Source organism: Drosophila virilis, chromosome 5 (assembly GCF_030788295.1).
Source record: "Drosophila virilis strain 15010-1051.87 chromosome 5, Dvir_AGI_RSII-ME, whole genome shotgun sequence".
NCBI lineage: Eukaryota > Metazoa > Arthropoda > Insecta > Diptera > Drosophilidae > Drosophila > Drosophila virilis.
In genome coordinates, this window is record NC_091547.1 from 24,355,712 (window position 1) to 24,377,029 (window position 21,318).

Consider the following 21,318-nt stretch of genomic DNA (forward strand, 5'->3'; position numbering starts at 1 on the left):
TACCCTGTAGTAGAGTTAAGCTTAAAAGAAAAGGTAGTTTGATGCGTAGGCAATGCATATCATATCTTTTATCAATATATATTTTAAGGATATGTTTGTTTCAGGTATGTGTAAGCCTATCAAATTTAATGACTTCAAAAACTAGAGATAAAAAAATGGAGCTTATATTACATGCGACTCCCTAATAATTCCATGGAACTTAGGAACAACAAGGAATAGATATGGATAATTCAGAATGTTATTATGATCTAAAAAAAATAGTTTTCCACTCACATGAACTCAGGAATTGCAAGGCATACACATAGAAAGTTTTGACTGAGAACGTGCTTTGAATACATTCTTATGAGTCCCTTAAGATCCTTATCCAATCTTCTCACTAATTCACTTAAACTGAGGAGATTCGCATCAGCTAAATCAGCTTATGCAGCCAAAATGAGTTAGGAATTTGGTATATCTCACGCTAATTTGCTTAAAACGAAAATAGAAAATGTATTACTTATCTCTACAGGGCATCTTGCAGTCGTGCACTTGCAAGCAGGCAATTGCGACATTTTCCGCATCCGTTTGCAATGTCATTTGTGTCATGTGCGACCGGTAATCATTCACTTGTATATATAGTCGGTTAAGCCCCGTCCCCTCTCACCTACCCCCCTTGTTGATGCCTTACGCTTCCCTTTAGCCACGAACGATTCGCAGTTTTTGTTTAATTTTAATTAGCTTGAAAGTCTTTTGTCGTTATTTCTGTATGTTCTCTGCCTTTCTCCCCCTCCCTCTCTCTCTCTCTCTCTCTCAATCTTTCCCTCTCTCTGCTTTCTGCGTAATGCAAAAATTTGTAGCTGATTCACAATGAAAGATTTTACTCTTATCCGCAAACACGTCAGTGCCAGTCCCAGCCCCTGCCCCTGCCTCAGCCCCATACTCAGCCCCAGCCCCAGTCTCTTTATCAAGAGGCTTAGCCATTGCGATAAACGATAAATGCTGTTATTATTTCGCATACCTTCAACATTAATCGCTAGCTGGAGACCTCCGACTTGTCGGTTAACCGCAAACTATAATTATAAAATTAAATAGAAAATCTCTAGTCAAAGTTTCAATTGAGACTTAACTACTTAGAGCTGCTCCGATGCAGTCAAGTACTTCCTTTTCTATAGATTAGTTTCGATTAATAGAAGATTTTCATTTATTTTTTAAACTGTGCTTTAATTATATGGAATTGCAGCAAGTTCTTCGGGCAGTTCTTGACATTTTGTTGGGTTATTACAAATGCAATCCTTAATTACCTTTTTTAAAGAAACACTCGAAGGTTCTCTATAGATGGAAATTTATAGAAATGTCTAAAGATATTTAAAAGTAAAATATATATTTGCAATGAATATTGATGGCAATATATGAATATATATACTTTTTATATGTATATAGTTCTTTTCATGATGTCTTACAAAGAACAATACATTTTTACTTTCTTTTATTTTTAGATTTCATTTCATTTGTATATATATTTGTCTGATTTGCACTCTCCCTAGTTATTCACTCATCCGACTCTGCGACAGGTGGCATTAAAAATGCGCAAATGAATTAATGATCGACTGTTGTCCATCGAGCGCGTCCGGCCTCCGAGCAGGGGGTCCCAATCCTAACTCTCTAAGCTTTTCACTTTTCTTTTTTCGTTTTGGTATTGGAAAACTTTTACTGCTGTTGTTGTTGTTGTCGCTTCTGCTGCGGTTGGCAGTGAAAATCACGGCAAATTACGGCCAACAATTGGCGGCCGGCTGCAACATGCAAAACATGAAAGCAACAACAACAACAACAACAACAACAACAACAGAAACAACAACAACAACACAAGTAAAACATATTGTTTATAATGCGTTTTTTATTTGGGAAAGTCGCGTGTTGCAATTTTCTCTCTCTTTCGTTTCTTGCATTCAATTTTTTCAGTGCTTCTTGTCGTTGTTATTATTTTTTTTTTTTTATTGGCTTCGTCTTGCGTTTTTTTTTGTTTGTTTGTTGTTGTTATTGTTGCTGCTGCTGTTACTGTTGCTGTTGTTGCCAATTTTCACTTCACGTGGTGGCATTTTCTGACAGACGTCAGTCAAAGAGTCAGAGCGTTGCATGTTGTCTGCCCCAGCACGACACGCGTCTCCCTCGAACCCCATTGTACCCTTCGACACCTTAGTAGCCCATCCACCTCCCTCGATGCTCCCTTGCCAAACATTCGACAACCCCTAGAGTTAGTTTCAGCCAGTTTTCGTGCCGTTGTTTCAAGTGCGAGATTGCCTTGGTGTTTGTTGTTGCAGTTGTTGTTGTTGTCTTGATTGACAAGTGACAACATATTATTGGCGTATCGTTTCAAGCTCAGCCAAGTTTTTGTTAAGTAAGTTAGTTGTTGTTGCTGTTGTTGTAATTGCTGTGGCATTGTGTGTTTACCTGTAGTGTGCAACTTGAGGTGTTTTTAGTTTAAATATGTATATTACTACGATTTTATCTATACAGATTGCCTCACATTTACAAGTGTTGTGAAACGATTTGTTTATCTTGATACTCTGGCCGTGGGCTGAGCTGTCGGACGCTTGGCTTTGTTTTGCCTAGAGACGGATAAGTTTGTTTGAATCTATATTAGCTACATTAATTATCCAAGTGCATTTGGCAGACTCGGATAAAAGCCGGATAAACTCGGATAATGTAAGCTACTCTCAAATAAGTGCTGTGCGTATAAGCCAGGTCTGCATCGGCTTTAAATAAGCTCCGGATAATTTTGGATAATATTAAATAATTGAATTTGTCTACTAGGCGTGCTGTTCTGCATTGTTTTCGTTCCGGATAAGTTTTCTTTAGCCCGGATAACTCTGGTAAGGGTCTGATAAGTGCGAATAATAAAGAACACCTTCACATATTTTAATTTCGTTGCTTTTCAACCCCAACAAATAAATTTTAGCACTTGAAAATACTTTAATATAAACTCATAAATGATTTGATTTGCTTTTAAATTACTTCCCCGGGGATAAATTTGCAATGCATGTTTGTGGCTTGTTTGTCACAGCTCACCTTGCGGCAATTGTGCCGATTGCATTGCCGTGCGCGCGCGTGTGTGAGAGTGTTGGGGCGTGGCATCTCTTTAAATTTTCTAGCTTACCATGTGCATAATTTATGTTTTTTGCGTTATACAAATTTGTAAAATGCATCATTTATCTTCGGGCCAAAGCCGATGCCGTCGTCGACGCCGACGACGACGCCGACTGCAACGTAGACCGAAAACCGCCCCCGAGCAGCAACTGACACCCTCCAATCGAGTCGCCCCCGCCAACCGCCTGCCCCGAACGCACCTAGCGAGCGCACCCCTTGCGTGTTGTGTCTGTCTTTGGACTTTTTATTTTGGAAATGGGCAGAGGAAAGCACGAAAGAAGTTGAGTGGCTTTGGCACTGGAACTTGAACGGGAACGAAAGCGGGAACTGGTGCTTACATAAAATCGATTTGCAATCCGAAGGCATTGCCAGAGTTTTCAAAATATGCTAACTTGAATAAAATTCGGTTAATACATAATAAGGTGCAGTTATTACATTCTTTAAGTTAATTTTCATGCTGCATTTTGATGAAGAACGAAAGCTAAATCTTTCCCATTTAAACTAGGATGTCCATTACACAATTGGACGCTTTAGATTTATCGAAGGCTACTGAGTTTTTAAACAGATTTTTAAAAGTCTATTAGAAGTTCAGTGTACTACAAAATTGTTTTATTTTACTTTCGATTTAGCACCTCTGGTAGAAATTATTTAAAACTTTTTCTTGAAGTTCATCTACATCAGAAAAGATAACAAGTGTGAAAAATGAAGCTGACTAGCTCTTATAGTGTGGCCTGTGCGTTGATTATCGGTCAGTCAGTCAGTCATTCAGTCAATCAGTCAATCAATCAGCCTGGCAGTCACTGCTTGGTTATGTGTTTCACTGTGCACAGTGGTCTCAGCTTGTACAGGATTCTCACGCCTCGTTTCGCCTCATAAAACAGGTTTGCTTTGGGGGCGGGCAGCTCTCGTTTATGGGTTCCACTCGTACTTGGCTCGTATAACACACACTTATATACATACGCTCACTAATACACGCACACATGCACAACAAGCTCACACACACACACACACACACAATGTCACGTTGTGTATTTGGCGCACTTCAAAGGCTTTTATGCGATAGTTGCTGGGGTCCTAAAAAGGGTAAAGGGGCAAGGCTGAACGATGTGCTAGGGGGGGCTGGAGGCGTGGTGTAGCTGAGAGAAAATGCATATTTGAAAATTTTACATCTTTTATTTATTATGTTTGGCAAATTTCATTGCATATTAATAATGCAATTTTCTGCTGCACTTTGAGCTGTGAAATTGAGAGGCGACTGCTCAAAGTGCTTTGCCAACCCCTCCCATACCCCTGCAGCTAAAGCTTATTTACAAACGACAGGAAAAGCTGCGGCCAACCGCAGACCACCCAACCCACCCATCTCCTTGCCCCATCCTGTCTTTTTGCAGCCATTTGGCCAATTGTCTTGCAGATTTTAATTGCTGCACGTTTGTTGCCAGGCCGCAGATAACAAACAAGACAAAGGCGTAGCAACAGCAGCAGCAAAGGGGAGGGGGGGGGGAGTGGGAAGGGGTGGATCGAATGGAGGGTGACCTTTTAATATTTTAACCCTTAAATAATAATGCAGATTTTTTTTTGTTGCATTTATTTTATGCACGTTGCGTTGAATTTATTGAAAATTGCACATGAAAATCACATGACTACACACATACACACACACACACAAGCGATGGGGCACACACACACACTCAAGGGAGTGGGGCTGCTTCTTTGCATGCGCTTTAGTCATTGTCAAGGGGTATGCTGGATTTGTGCCAACTTATGTAACAGGCAGAAGAAAGCAACGATAATCATATAAGGAAAAAATATTCCTGAGCAGCAAGACAATCGATTATAGCCGACTGTAGGAATACCCTAGGAATCTTACTCCCTAAACTAGCTGGATGCTTCAAATGCTGCATATAGTTTTTCTCTCTCTCGAAAATATCCTAAATTTATACGAGCCGAATGCATCTAAACACCTGAATGCCTCGATTTATGAGGTATTATCTATATATTTGATATATGCTATATACAAATGCAGAAAATTATAAATCAAGCGGACATCGAATATTGCAGTTATTAAGGATTGTGCTTTTCACTGAGTGTGACAAAGCAAAAGAAGAAGCACAGCTGTATCATATTTTCAATATTTATAGGGTATTTTGTAGTCGCGCTCGTTCAACTCACTGCTCTGACTTGTTTTCCATTTCGCTTTGTGCAGCCCGCCCTTGCTGCTCCCCTGCACTCGTCAAGCCTTCCACACATGGACTAACAGCGTGTGCAAAGCAAGACAAGCGGGCAACCGTTCCCTCTGACAGACCCCCCCGCCTTCCCTACCTCTAACATACTACCCTTGCCTCGAGGCTGGCCTTAAAATCGATAAACTCATTTTGAAGTTGTCGCTCCTTCTCGCTCGCGCTCACTTTGTGCCTGGGCTCTCTGTACGTGCGTGTGTGTGTGTGTGTGTCTACTTACTTTTATTTTCTATGCGCCTATTTACCCCGCGCTCTGCAAGCACCCCTCCCTCGGGCTCGTCAGCTTTTAAAGCTCTGCTCATCTGAATTTGCGGCTGTTGCTTTTGCAGCCAGCAATAAATTTGCCTTACAGTCAACATTTCAGCTAATTAATTTAATTAAATTTGTATGCTCCAAAGTGCGGGCAGCTTCTATTTGTCTCTTCCTATTTTCCTTGTTTTTTTTTTTTTTTTTTTTTATAGCCCGTAATGCTCAGTGGGTAGCTGGCAATTTACAACGGGATTGTCACCTTTTTGCTTTTAATCGGGGTATTGAATTTGATGGATCTATTCAGATTATGTGCTGCAAATATATAACAAAACTGGGAGGTTAGCTTTAACATGGGCAAACGGCGACTCGAATGAAACGTTTATTCGAATAGGGAATGCTTTAATAAAGCGTCATTTAGCCAAGACTACGGAAATACTTAAAAAGCGATTCAAATTCAAAATGAGTTTTAAATATAAATCTGTTTTGGAATTATTACCCTCGTTAACGAATTTATTATTATCCTTTCTTAAAGGGCATATATAACTATATGCATTCAATTTTTAACCAATTTAAACTTATTTTTTGATAAGATCCCAAAAATGTTTTTAATTTCAACCGGAACTGTAAACTGCATGTTAATCTGTCTGCCTCTTGCTTGCAATGCGCTTACTATTAAAGCGATATGGCAACGCCGAGCAGTGTCAGTGTTGATAAACCAAACCGCAAGCTACCGCAATTTCTCAATCATAAATGCTGACAATGTTGTCACTGGACAGAGAAGCTAAGTCCAAAGCCACCTGCACCACAATGCCCACTTGCAGTCCCCACGCCTAACCTTTTCTGGCATGGATTCGATTTGTCGACTGTCGAGCGACGACAGCATTTGCCATTCGGTTTGCCGTCTTTTCTGACTGCAGGATAAACGGGCGCAGGAGAGCGGGAGACAGGATAACGGCGCCAGACGCCAATTGCCAGACGGCAGTTAGCATTGTGCGTCGGCATTTGCCATCCTTAGACCCCCCCTTCCTGCTGGCCTGCACATATCTCTCGTATTTATCCCCATCTGCATTACTTCACGCATTGCATTTCTCCTGGCTGCACTCGTGGCTTCCCATTTGATGGCGTTGCAAGTCTGTCGATTACTTGCGTTGAGCTCTTGACTGCCTAACGGAGATTATATAGAGGGTTCCCAGCTCTGGCTGGGGTAGCATACGATGCAGTCATATGTAAAATTAACCCAAACAAGCCAACAAACCTAAGTGTTATATATTTAAGACTCTTTGCAAAGGATTTCTTATTTTTAAGGCAGCTCTACATATGCTGGCAATTTAATGCTTGAATAGTTAGTGAAATAAGCTCATTAAAAGCTGATCTAAATAAGCAACTCTTAAAGAAAAAGCGCACGAAAAGCTCATTAAAATCGCATGTGACAAGTTGGCGAGCTTTTTATTCCATTCAAAGTTATTTAATTCCATTTAAGTTATTTATGATTAACTCATTAATTCTATAAAATAGAACATTTTTATAGAATAACTAACCAATTAAAACCAGAAATTCTGCACAGATCGTTAACAGCTCACATTCTGCAATTAACAGCGGCCTGTTATTATATTTAACATAACACTTTTACATGACAGAATTGATGTTAAGTTAAATGTTATATGATAAAATGCTACGACTTAGCTAGATTTTTAGCATCCTTTAAACACTTTTCGGAAAGTTTTTAATGTATATTCCATATTTCCGTTAAAAATGACTAAAGTTAAATTTACTACAATTGGATTGTTTAGTTGCTTTGTTAATTTTCAGGTTCCTAGTTTTGTTTTTGGGATTTGTTCTATTCTATGTCATTCCATTCCCATTCCCATTCCTATTCCTATTCGTATTCCTATTCCTATACCTATTCTCTTTCCATTTCCTTTTCTATTCTTTTTTATTCCATTTTACAATCGTTAACATCTTTTTCTGGTTTATTCTAGGAACTTTTGCTTTTAAATATCCCCTCAGTGGTTTTCATTTTGGTTTATTACAACTTTAATTTCTAGTACAGTCCATTTCTGGAATTTGTTCTTAACATTTCAGCCATCTGGCAACGCTTTATGGCTGCCATAATAACCATAACGGTTATGTCCAAGCAACATTTGACATCAGCAGTTATTATGACCAACTGGAAGAAGACCTGAAAACTTGAAGGAGATCTCTCGAGCGTTGTCCGGCTTTTGCAACCTGCTTTGCACCCTACTTGCACCCTCTTTTTTTTTTGCCTCAGACGCACCGCTGTGACAATAAAAACAGTTGTTAGATGCTCTTCATTAGATTTGTTGTTGTTGTTGTGACTTTTGTCTCACCTGCAGCGCAATGTGCTCATTTTCTCTGGACTGCCCGCTGTCTTAATTCAGGGATTTTGATGCCGTGCAATTTGCATATGACATGAGATTAGGCAGCGAAGGGGAGGAAAAGGGCAGGATTCGAGTCTAATGAGCTTTACGCTTGACGCTTTTGCTGCCTGCCCCCCATTGTGACTGTGTTTGATGATTGAGCGGCAACTGATTGTCGTTTAATGCGAGCTGTGAGAGCCGAGTCCTGGCCTTTCTGTGCTTTCCATCATTTGGGGCTTATGTGGCGTATGCGCAATATGCGAATGCACTCGCAGCGGCCACCCTTAAGCTGCTGATTAGCGAGGGCCAGCTTGGAACAATGGAGACGACTGACCACTTGGGCACATTGTGTGCCAAGGGTAGGGGATTGTCGTTAACGGGATTTTCGTGGCAGCATTTTCATTTTCATAGCAGCAAAACATTTTTCATTACTTTACTCGAGCGGAAATGGCAAATTAACTGCACAAATACACGAACACACAACGCGCACGTCTGTCTGGCTGTGTGCGCGCGTGTGTGTGTGTGTGTGTGTGTGTGTGTGTGTGCACGTGTGTGTATTTGATTGTATGCTCATTTATTCATTACACTGCAGGGTCGCTGGCACGCCTACTTTTTAAAAAGCCCACCAAGCCTCAACTCATTGACTGAGCGACAAAAGTCGATTTGGGTTCAGTGCGGGCTGCCTTTATGCTGTATGCCCTACACACGCGTGTACTTGCGACGCGTCATGTGATTTGTCATGCGCTCGCTCAGCATTGCATCAGACTTAACAGTCATTCAGTGTGCATATTTTAAGTATTCATATTAATCATGTACGCGGATATCTTTGAATAAAATGAAAATAGCACAGAGTTAAGCTCAATTTTTAAATAGAGTCTATATGTATTTAGAGCATTTAAAAAAATTTTATATTACTAGTAGAATAAATTAAGCATTAAGTGCAACTATGTCGCTAGAGAATACGTTGACATGATTTTATATGGACAACAAAATTAAAGTGCGGGGTTCGAGCCTCTTCAAGTTCGATTGAACAGAAGTTCGAGTTGCAACCTTGTCAGTTGAATGTGGATAATTTCAAGGAAGAGAGAAAGATATTCGTATTAGTTTATATGCAAAACAATTTCTGGAGCTTTCGAGGTATTTTATCGACGCAATCTTTGCAGGCTTTTGTGTTATTGTTGTCTACCTTATAAATAAATATTCAGTTAAAAACAAAGCAAAAGTCAGGGCGGAGGATGATGAGAAGGATGATGATCGGGATGATGATGATGATGATGATGATGAGTTGAGTGCAGGCAACGATTGAAACTGACGACATCGTTATCAATGTCAACGATGACGAAATGTTTGTAAATAAACAAATGCCCGAGCAAAAGCAACAACAACAGCGAAATCAACGACAACAAATAGAAATGTTTAATGAATCGCGCCCCTGACCAGTCGAGGGAAAGGTGCTGCAGTGGGAGGCAGAGGGCGGAGGAGGGGTTGAACAATGAGCTCGCCCAACGATATGTAGAAAAATTTACGTCTGAGTGAACTTTAGCCAACTGGACAGACGCACAGACACGGGCAAAGGGGGCAGACTGCCAAGGGGGTAGCCGAGTGGACAGTCAAATATATCAACAGACGCCGCCGACGACGACGACGACGGCAACGAGAAAAAAAAAAAAACAAGAAAAACGGAACTTCAAAAGGTGACAATGACAAAGACAACGACAACATTCGCGTTGATGGAAAAGTGCGGCGAGGCGGCGAGGGTGGGGTTAAGCGACATAGGACTGGGGCTGGTCAAAGGCTGATTGACAACTGGGCAATTTTTTGCAATGGACGGCGGCAAAATTCACTTTAAACAATTAAATTTATGAGATTGCTGTTGTTGTTGTTGTTGTTGTTATTGTTGCGGCAGATGAAAGAGAGAAAGAGGTAAGGAAGAAGAAGAGTTGCCCAGCAGCTGTACAGGAAGGAATGTCAAAGGTTAAAACTAGGCCGCAGCCAGGGTTGCCAGCAGGCAGGCTTTATCAATAAGCGCCAGTAATATACTAAATTACACTCGAGGAAAAAAAAACAGGCTTTAAAATGTATATATAAAATTAATTCACTTGATTAAATAAGCCTATTACAGGTTATATTACGTTTAAAAAATAGAGTAAAGGCTTGAATTAAATAAGAATTAACAAAGTTAAAATGAAGGAAGAACAAAATGTCTTAAATTTGGCGCTGCAGTTGATTATTTTATTCAGGAATTTCAAGATTCTCTCGTAATAGGTATTGCGTTCTCAGCTTAAGATATTTAAAGCTCTGCAATGTTCTTTATATATGTATATGGTATTTCTTTTCTTTGAGTGTATGCCCACACATACATATACATTTCTCAATACATACGCACACATACAGCGCGAGTGGCTATAAAATTTCTTTGGTTCGCATTTAAATCCGTAATTTCAATTCAACTTGTCGTGTTTACACACACAATGCATAATTTATAGAAATTTGTCTGCAAACGCAGCAACAGCAGCGCGCCAGAGCGAGAGGGCAATGCCAATTGTAAAAGCCAGCGCGTGCGAGCGAGCAGGATGCACAGACACGAGCGTCCCTCTGTTTGAGTGTGTGCTTGTGTGTGCCTGCGCGTGTGTGTGTGTGTGTGTTAGTGTGTGAGGCTCATGTAATGTCAAGTAAGCGCTGCGTGCGACCAGTCAAAGTGGCTGCAAAAAGTATATGCATCGAAAGGCACAAAATGAAATATAGTAGCTGTATATTAAATATGCGATTGAGGCTTATTAGAATAACTGGCAACTGTTTAATTAAATACTAAGAAAAATCCAAAATAGTAATGATATTTATATTGCCACTATATATCCCTTTTCCTACTACTCCAGCCTTATCAATTTCTATCAATTTTGTTATTTTCATATGTGCACATACTTTCAGTACACACTGTTCTTATAGGCAATCGTTCGCCCCTGTGCCTTTTCCTTTCCCTTTGGTTATGTGGCGCATATGGCGAGCAACGTGTGCCTAGCAATGTGCCCCAGCCCCCGCCCCCCGCTTCTCACACCGACCCTCTGTCAGCTGACACCCTGGCTACAGCCTCATGTGCTGCTGCAGCACTTCGCTTTCCTCTACCCCTCCAACTGCTCGCCCCTCTCTACTCGCATTCGCCTCGTTTCGTGCGCTTTGGATCTGTAATGGGGCAGCTCCTCGTGCCTATCATTGTGAGTATGTATGTGTTTGCATGCATGTGCGTGTGTGTGTGTGTGTGTGCTTGTGTTAAGCTCGTCGAAGCTTAAAAGCTTTGTTTGCGCCAGGCACGACTCAATATTTGCTCCTGCTGGACTGCGTTGATTTTGCCCACTGTGCGGCGGCGACGAAAGCATCAGGGGGAAAAAAAAACCGATGGAAAGTAAAAATGGAATTTTATTTAATTATTGCCTAATTAGCAATGGCCAAGCAATTAATTTGCATCTTTTAATTAAGCGAAGAGAGCGGAAAATCTTAAGAGTAGATGCATATAAATGCTGGCATATATATACATTTTTTATTTTCCAGCTAGATTTTGCTGCAAGACGCTGCTCAATTGGGGCACGTTGATAAGAAAACGTTCGCTGTTGTTGTGGCAGTCAACAATCAAACGTGCAAGGGGAATGGGGGCAGAAGGGAAGAAGAGGAGAAATGCCTGGCCATTGAGCGAGCGCCTCACGACTTGCCGCGCCCACAATTCACGCACGCCTTTAACAGAGCGCAGGAAAAATACGACAGGCAGCCACATAATCCACTTTTGCCCACACACCTCCCACCCTCCACTGCCTGCCTCTATGTACACAACCCCCCCCCCCCCCCCTCGCCCCCCTGGCAGTCGGCAGTCGCCATATCCCCGCCGCCTCCTTCTGTTGCTTTTGTTGCTGCAAAAATATAAAAAATAATTGGAAGTCGCTTGCAACGATGTCGTCGTCGACGTTGACGTTTTGCTTGTTAGCTGCTGCTGCTGCTGCTGCTGTTGCTGTTGCAAGTACAGCACACCCCTCCTCACCCCCTGACCGTACACCCCTCGCCAGCGCACTTTGCCTGCTGCGCCTCACGTTGTGGTCTGGCTTCTCTTTTGATTTGACTTTTGTTTGCTGGTGATTAGGGCCAGCCAGCAGCTAGCTGCTCGGCAGAGGAGGGCGTGGGGGCGTGTTGAGGCAGCAGTTGCTGCCGCACGCGCAGCAGCAGCACAGGCAGCAGCAGCAGCAGCAGCAGCCTCTACCAGCTGGGCAAGCTCAGCATGTGTGCGCCATTTGTTTTTTAACAAATTTGGGCCGCCTATTTATTTTTTTCTCTAGTTTTTTGCGCTTGAGGTTATCTGAAGATTTTTAATTGATTTGCAGTCGTACATTGAGGGGCTGCCAGGGGATTTGCATGTAAGGTGAAGTGGCACGAGAGAAATCAAGAGAAACGGCGAAAGGGATAGAAAGAAGGGAGGCGACAATGGGATCACAAGTGCTAACCCAGTTAAGCTCTCAGGCGCATTCAATTTGTGGCAGCAACTGGTTTAGCTGTTTGTTTAAATACAATTTAAAATATCTCAAATATTTATAGACTATTCTATTTATTCTAAAAATAACGATTCGCTTAATATTAACCGATTGTATTTATTCGATAACAATCGATCAATTAATAGCAATATTTATTGTTTATTACTTTTCTCACTGAATTGTTTTTAAATTTGATTTAATCAAATATAAGTCGATTACTTATTAATATTGCCAGATTTATATGCCAAGTTGATTTATGGGTGAAACCATGAACGACAAGTAAGAGGTTCTAGTCGGGAACTCCCGACCTGAACCCTCTTCTTCCAACACCAAATGCAAATATATATATATTATTCTAGAAGCTACTTGTCAAGTTTGGTGACTCTAGTTCTTATTATTTACCAAAATTGCCCAAAAAACAGAATATCGATATCGATTTTTATCGATTGCTTGAAAACAGAGTGTTATCGATTATCGGAAACATACCCGATCTGCGCAGGCACTAGGAGCACCTACATCTAAAATATCTCTAGCTCTTATAGTTTCTGAGATCCTTGGGTTCGTACATACGGACAGACGGACGGACATGGCTAGATCGAATCGGCTATTGATGCTGACCAAGAATATATATACTTTATGGGGTCGGAGATGCTTCCTTCTGCCTGTTACATACATTTGCATTTTGCACAAATACAATATACCCTTATACCCATTTTAAAAGGGTTCAGGGTATAAATAGCCAAACCTCGTGATAATCGGATGGGTTTCGACCGAGTTATGGGAGTGGGAAATTTTAACCTATGTTTATAAAAGATATTTGAGGCTGCCATTTTCACATGATTGTGATAACAATTAATGTTGTCAGATTTAATTTTAGTATTTATTTATTAATCTAAGATAATAAATGATTTTATTTTATTTTTATCGATTGCATTTATTTGATATTATCAATCAATTGTATGCGCGTTTCTATCTTTAATGACTTTTTTCTTTGGAACTTGATTTGATCAGCTTCGATTTGATCATACTCCAATATTTGGCTAATCGCAATCCCTTATTAAATAATATTTATCTCATTTGGCTTCATCTAATCAACTTTCTCAGATTTTCATTAGAATATATTTGTTTTCCTCCTCCTGCACATATTGCCAGTAAATTAATAGCTTGCATTGAACTTTTGCCAGCTTATTTGTTGCCCAACGCCTTCCACGGCTGTCAGCACATTTTCCCTAGGGCCCACTTTTCCGTATATATTTATATAGGGTGTTTGTATTCGTTGGGTTTTGTATAAACTTTTCCTCATCGCCGCTCATCACCATCAACATAATCATAATCATAACTATTATTATTAACGACACAAACAGCCTATTTAGCGTCAGGCCAAAATCACGCTCTCAAGCTCAACCACGCAGCCAGCTATTCCTGCGACCGACCCCACCCCCACCCCCACCCCCACCCCCACCCAATACCCAAACCCCGCTTGCAAAAACTTTAACAAGCGATAAAAATTTGTCTACATTACGCCGCAAAACACAGTGGAAACGAGCAGCCGTCACAGGTTCCAGCGCGCATATGCTTTAGCGGATCCCCGTATACCCTATACCTCCTGCAGCCCCTCTTCCAGCCAACCTAACCCTGGCCTGGTAGGGGCGCCCAGCCTAGATAGCAACCCCTAACTATCTTGGCAACTGATATCTTGCAAGTTTTTGAGCCTCGGCAATGTCTAACGGTGTTTACGGTGTTTACTATTCGTGCAGGTCCCTTCCAACCCCATCCCCAACCCCATCGCACAACCACCCTCACCCCTTAACCCATCTACAGGCACCATTTTTAGAATGTGTGTGTGTGTGTGTGTGTGTGTGTGTGCAATTTGTGGCCTGGCTTAAAGCCCTTTTCTGTGCGCATGTCCTGCCACAAAATCAGCCCCACTCCTCCCCGTGCACCAAGCAGCTAGCTCCCTTGCGACACTTGTCTTTGGGGCAATCTTCTACTTATTGAAAATGTTTAAAGTTTTGTGCCTGTCTCTATTAATTGGTTGTCTGCCCATACACTTAGCGAAAACGAAAATTGCATTTGGCAAGCACAAATTTTCATGATCTCCCGTTGCATATTCTTAAACTAAAAGAAAAATTCTTATTTCGATAACTTTTTAACTTATCAACTTTAAAGATAAAACATGCCTATTTTAAGAAAGGAAATTCTTGAGATTTCTTGATATTCACTTGACCCCATATAAGTTTGGCTTTGGAAAAAACTTAAATTAAGAACTTTTCTACTTAATGAAAGATGTTTTTTGCTTAGTTTAAGCACTTAAATTCTTTCAATAAGTAACTTTAACTTAGTTTCAGCCCTTTTTATGTACTTAAGCTTACACTTACACAGTCAGATATTATTTATACTTAATTTAAGAATGTAGAAAATCGAGATGTACTTAAAATGTTAGAGTTCTTAAAAGCTTTTTCTTTATTTCCCCTTGACCCTATTTGATATTTTGTAATAGACTTATTTCAAGAATTTTATTACCAATTCTAGACATTTTTTAATTTTATGAGCGTATTTTAAGAAATTAAATTCTTTGAATGATTAATTTTAGTTTTGTTCCAGCCATTTTTTTTTTTGCTTAAAGCTAGTCAGGTATTTATTATACTTAGTTAAAGTGTTCAAATTTCGAACAGTCTTTTTCTCTGAGTGCACTTTTCTTGATTTCCACTTGACCCTATTAAAGCTTGGCTTTCTGACAGCCTTCGAACTGGCGCGTTCTCGCTTCCGTTTCGGCTACCCGTTTCTCTCGCTCTGTTATTTTGCTTTATCGAGTTAACTGATTTTTGCCATATAAACAAATAAAAGAGCGCAAGAGCACAGAATAAATAAACAAATGGAGTTAAATTTAATTTCATTAAACGGCTGCCAGCGCCGACGTCGACGACGACATCTAATTGAATGTCGCACACGACGCCAGCGTCGTCGTCGTCGTCGCCGTCGTCGTCGACGTCGTCTTCGTCAGCGCGGCTCTGAAATGCACTTGACAATAAGCAGCCAAGAAAATTGCAGCTGCATGAAGGCAACAACATAAATAGTGATCGACTTGCAAACACTCTGGAATATACTTTTGTATAGTTTAAAATCCCAACTGATTTGTCTTATGTATTTCCAAAACACAAACTAGTACTTAATTATGCAAACAAAGCAGAAATAGCGAGCGACTTGCAGATACCCTACAATATATTTGTATCCAGTTTGTGTTGCCAATTGTTCCAGCTAAGCAGCTGCATTTCCAATTAATTTTTAAAAATCCATTAATATTTATTTTGAAATGTTTTACAACGTTTTTTCTTTGACATTTTCAGTCTAACTGCATATACCCAACTTCACAGTTTGTCTTACAGGGTTAATTTTTTATTCCGTTCCCTCTCTCGCTCCTTCTCTTTGACCATTCCAGTCTAGCCCTAAATACCCAATTTTATGCCTGTCTTACAGGGTATAACAACTGCTGCATTCCTCACGTTAGTCTATCTTTTGCACACCTCTCTCTCTCTTATTCTCTGGCTTCCTCTCTCGCTCGTTCGCTCTCTCTCCCTCACTCTCTCTCTCGCTCTCTCTCTCACTCTCTCACTCTCTCTCAGCTACAGCTGCAGTTTAAAGCGGTTTCAGCGCTTGCATTGCCTCAAAACAAAATTCAATTAAGTTGATTGCAAATCGTGTCATGTTTATAGGAAAGAAATTCTAATGAGGACGTTGGGCTTGCCCATGGATGGGAGGTTTTTCAAAGAGAACAGAATAAAACAGTGGATTATTGCAGTGATAACATTTATATGATTTAATTATTGAGTGATACATTGCGTATACGTAATATGCAATTAGAAATTTTTAAAAATATCTACGAAACGACTTGAACTGCATAGTTGGCTATATCTATCGGGCATATTTGTATTATTATTCGGATAATATTTATTATATTGCGTATACGTAATACGTTCGATTTTGGCTTATCTATAGTGTATATATTTCAGTGTAAATATATATTTACTTCAATTAAAGAAAAGACAAAACAATTTACTGTGAAATACTTTTAACTGAAATTCCTTCATTTAATGTGAGGCTTTATGCACTTATTTCTGGCTTTCACAAATAACTGCAAATGCCAGTTCAGTAAAAACAAAAATCAATTATTCAAATATTTTCCTCGTGGCATAATGCAATTTTCATTTCACACATTTAACGCGTTTCACGCTTCTCACTTTAAAAATTTGCCTCATGTCATTTTGTTGTTGTTGTTGTTGTCATCTATTGGCCAACTCTAGTTGTCAGGCTAATTGAATTTGTCAGCACGTCGCTGCTGTTGGCTATCACTTGCATTTTTATAGTGCCTTTTGCTATATGCAAACACATTTTATATGCTCTATAATTATTTGTTTGCTGTAAACTTTAGTCTTATGTACTAGAGTATAAATATTTGTATATTTTTTTTGTTTTAAACAAACGTACAAATTATAAGCATATGCATGCTTTGTTTATTTATTCAAACCCCAAAAAAATGTTGAGAAAACTAGTTTGAGATTGAAAAAATCACATTTTAGAGTATTTGTTCAATTGTTACATTTATTTCTATGCAACTGCGTGGGTCTGTAAATAATACTTTAAAATTTAATTATGCGCGTATTTTTTTTTTTTTTTTTATAAAAAAATTGTTCCCTTTTTTTCTGCACTTGCCACTTTTGATGATTTATTTTTGCACTTACGTGTAGAATATATTAATTAATTTACAAAACAGATGCGGCACTTGTGACGCTTGACAGCCACAACAACAACAACAATAACAACAACAACAACCATTATATAGGAAGTTTTTAAATTTTTATTCAAGTGCGTCACAGTGCGTATACGTGTTAAAGTTTTTATTTAATTGTTGCTACTACACGAAAAATTAGTTGAAAAATGGAAAAGGAAACCTAAAAGAAACTTAAGCAAGAATGCATTTAAATTAATTTTACCATGATTTTGTGTACTTTTCATTGGCGGCAACACAAAATCAAGCAATGAAAAGTTGAGAAAACTTCGCAAGCATTCAAAAAAATGTATGTACATATATTGTGCATAGCTTTGATTTCACTAGATACTTTTTTTGAGAAACCAAAATGTATCTATCGAAGTCAAACAAAAATTTGTTCTAAAATAATCACAGAAACCTCTAATTAATTTATTATAGTTGAAATTGCTTTTTGTTGCCAAGTTTAACAGTCTGTTCGACACGCGCGACTGTTAGCTAACAGCTCTTTAACAGCGCCCCGCATTGCTAGTGTTTTGTCTATTTCTTTTGTTATGCTACGACTGTTTGTCTATGCTTTCTGGCACTCACTCACCCTCGCACGCGCTCTCCCACACTCTCATACTCTGTCGCTCATTCTCAGTGTATAACATAAAGCCTCCGTGTACATTTTAATGGCAAATCTGCTGCCATTTGCGGCACATTTCGCGTACAATTTTCATTTTTGTTATGCCCACATATTTATTTTCATGGTTCGCTCAGTACAGAGCAGTATGCGGGGGGCAGTCGCAGCATAACGTCGCAAAGGGGCGCACTTTACATTTGTTTTGTTTATTTTGGCGTGAGCGTTGCCCAGAGCTGCATGAAGAGAGCGCGCCAGTTGCGGCCACTGCCGGCTGGGCGAGAGCAGCGAGAGAGAGTGTGAGTGCGAGTGTGAGTGAGACATGTTGAGCTGTTGTTGGTGTTGGCATGCCATTTCCCGTTATCAGTAACAGACTTTCTGCCAACCTGCTGCCAGCTGCCGCAGTCGCAGCCGCAAAACGTCAGCGACGCGCCGCTCAACGGTGACGTCGAGAGCGTCGCCATTGCCACCTCTGCCATCTTAGCTCTCCCTCTGTCACTCTCTCTCTCTCTCTCTCTCTCTCTCGCTCGCTGCTGACGTCGCAACGTCGCAGCTAATTTTGGATATCTAAGCGAGCAGAAATATTTTTAGCTTCGCTTTGGCCGTCGCGCACGGCAGCCACATGCAGATTTTTGCAATTGTTTGCCTTTTTTGGCCGCTGACGTCGACGTCAGCGCTAACGTCGGCGTTACTGTTGTTATTGCTGCTGCTGCTGCTGTTCTTGTCATTATTGTTGTTGTATTTTTAGCCAGTTGATTTATCATTCGAGTTGCGTTCACGCTGCATTTGTTAATCAGCATTCTCCCTCTCTTCTTCTCTTTCTCATTGCAGGTGAGTTTCGTTTTAGTGTTGACAACGCTCAATTTTAAGCGGAAAAGTACGTAAGTAGCGTAAACAATAATCAGAGTGCGAAATATAAGTGGAAATGCAAAGGGAATTCTCCACAGATTAGCAATATTGCATGACATAATCTGAAATGGCACTCACCTGGATATTGTATGTTCCGATATTGGTAAAGATAAACTGTTTCAAAATTCTTTTAAAAGGGGTCGGCAGGGGCTGTGCTTGAGAATTTCTCGTCACGCCCTCCCCGTTTGCCTTGTTAGGTTAAATATGAAGTTGTTGTCGTTGTTATACGGGAACTTAATCAAATCCTGAGCATAAAGTGTCATAAAATCAAATCGTAAACCTCAAACCTTGGCAAACAAAGCCCAGTTTAAGCACACAAACACACGCATACACATGCACACGCATACGAATACAGTGTATGAGTGGGAGCGAGATACCAAGACAGATTTAGAATTGTGTCATCGCGTAAACAAACAAAGTCAGTTTTCACTTGTATGTGTGCGTGTGAGTGTGTGCGTGTGTGTGTGTGTGTGTATTTAAAGCCAAGCCAAGCCGAGCCATGACGAGACGAAGCGAGACGCACAGCGCCGAAATACCAAACGCAGCAGAGACCAAGGCGACGTCTCTCACTCCCACCCCAACTTGACGCCCGCCCCCAACAACTGCAAGCGCCTGGGCCAGCTGCGCTGTTGCAGCGGCGTCGCAATCGCTGGCGCTGTTACTCTGCTGCTTTGCTTCTTTGCTTTCTTTCTTTACATTTTTCTTAGACACCAACACATTTGCATTCATAGTTCAATGTTGTTTCTTTTTTTTGTTTTTTGATTTTCTGTTCCCAGATTTGAAGTGTTTACATATTGCGTTTGAATTATCGTTCAGCTGGTTTTTTTCCCCTTTGATTTTTGTATTTTGTTGTCGATTTGTTGCTGCTGTTGTTGCCTGGCGCTGTTTTCTGTGCTGCCTCTTCACTTTTATGTTTAAGCTAATTATAGTATTTAGCTTTTCATTTGCATTTCAATTAGAAAATATATGTACATACATATGTAGGTGTTGTAGACTGTACTTTTATGTATTTTGTTGTTATTGGTGCGTACGTGAAATCTTGTTGAATTTAGGTTTTAAGCATTTTTGCATTATTTAACATACTATAGTGTGGCTGTTAAATAAAGATTGAACAGTGATTGCTTTTACAGCAAGCAAATGCAGCTAACAGTTCGCTTCAAGCCCAAGTTGCATATACTCTCTCTCTCTCTCTCGCTGTTAGTAACAGTGCTGCGCCGACCTCGCTCGATAGTAAGTTTTCAAGTGAAACGAACGATCGCCTGTTAATAACAGTGCCCTAAGCTCGGCTTGCATATGCTCTCATTCGCACGCTGCTCGAACTCGCTGTTAACAGCCGATTTGAGCTCTGCTGCGCTGACCTCGCTCTTCTCTGCTTTTCGTTCAGTTCAAGTCAAGTTTTATGCGTCGCAATTGAAGCCCAAGTTTGCTCAACAATAACAACAACAGCAGCGAAATCCCTTGAAGCGTTGCGTTTTTCACCATTGTTTATTTTATTTTGTATATTTTTTTGCTTTTGCGTTTCGGCTTGTTTGATTTGGCTTGCTCACCTTCGGCTCAACGAAAGGCAGCGACAGCGACAGCGACTGCGACTGCGGCGGCAGCGCCAGCGGCTCGTGCTGTTACATTTGAATGAGCACGTCGCTGCTTTTGTTGCTGCTGCTGCTGCGCTGCCTTGGCATAGGGGGAGTTTGCGGGCAGCAGTGTCGCCGTCGCCGTAGTCATTTATCACCGGCCTCTTTTTGCCCAGTCTTGGCTCGACCGTGCGTCCGACCGCCCGCCCGCCCGCATTCACCATAAATATCATATTAAATATTTGCCATAGAATCGTCGTCAGCAGCAACGTTTGCATTACCGCCAAATGTTGTCTGTTTATCTCGCCTAGTTATTGTTTTGCCGTTGTTCACGGGCTGTGCTGGTTGGAGGGGGGGGGGGGGGGGGGGGGAGAGGGGATAGGGGGGGGTAGGGGGTTGCAACATTTGGCAAGACGGTGGTTGTTGTTAACTTTTTGTGGCATTGCCAGTTGATTGGATTGCCATGAGATGAATCAGAGAGTGTCAATGTGTGTGTGTGCGTGTGTGTGTGTCCTTCTGTGTGTGGCATGTGATTTATGAGTCCCCAGCGCTGATATGGGATATAGGATAAGGCCATACAAAAGATACAATGTGATTAGCTGCGAGGGTGCTGCCAATAGAAACCAAGTTCCGAGCACTTCACATAAGAATCCATGCGAGTTGCGTAATTCACAAGTCATTCCCGTTTTTTTTTTTCACACGGATATCGAAAGAGTGCATTAAGTTAGGGTAGATTTCTTTCAAACATAAAGCATCGATACCCTAGGTCCTGAATAACCGATTAGCTGATTGAGTGCCTGATGATTATCATTATTTTTTTTTTGGGGTAGCTGGCTTTTCGGATGCACGTGAAAACTAAGATTGAGCTATTCCACACATTTTCCACCAGCACGCGTGGAATTTAACAGCGCGCAATGGTGGAAATAGCGTGAAATGTCTTTTGGCTTTTTTAA

The 21,318-nt window shown here is 40.7% G+C and overlaps 1 protein-coding gene across 1 annotated transcript in view; it reads left to right on the top strand.

The window, feature by feature from the left end:
• The window catches only part of LOC138911399 (neurogenic protein mastermind-like), a 45,359-nt gene extending 26,516 nt beyond the window's left edge, over positions 1–18,843 (top strand). Inside the window, exon 5 of the mRNA XM_070210210.1 lies at positions 18,717–18,843. Within this exon, the coding sequence (XP_070066311.1) occupies positions 18,717–18,770 (54 nt within the window). The 3' untranslated portion in view covers positions 18,771–18,843. The remainder of the gene's footprint in view (positions 1–18,716) is intronic.
• The last annotated feature ends 2,475 nt before the right edge of the window (positions 18,844–21,318 follow it).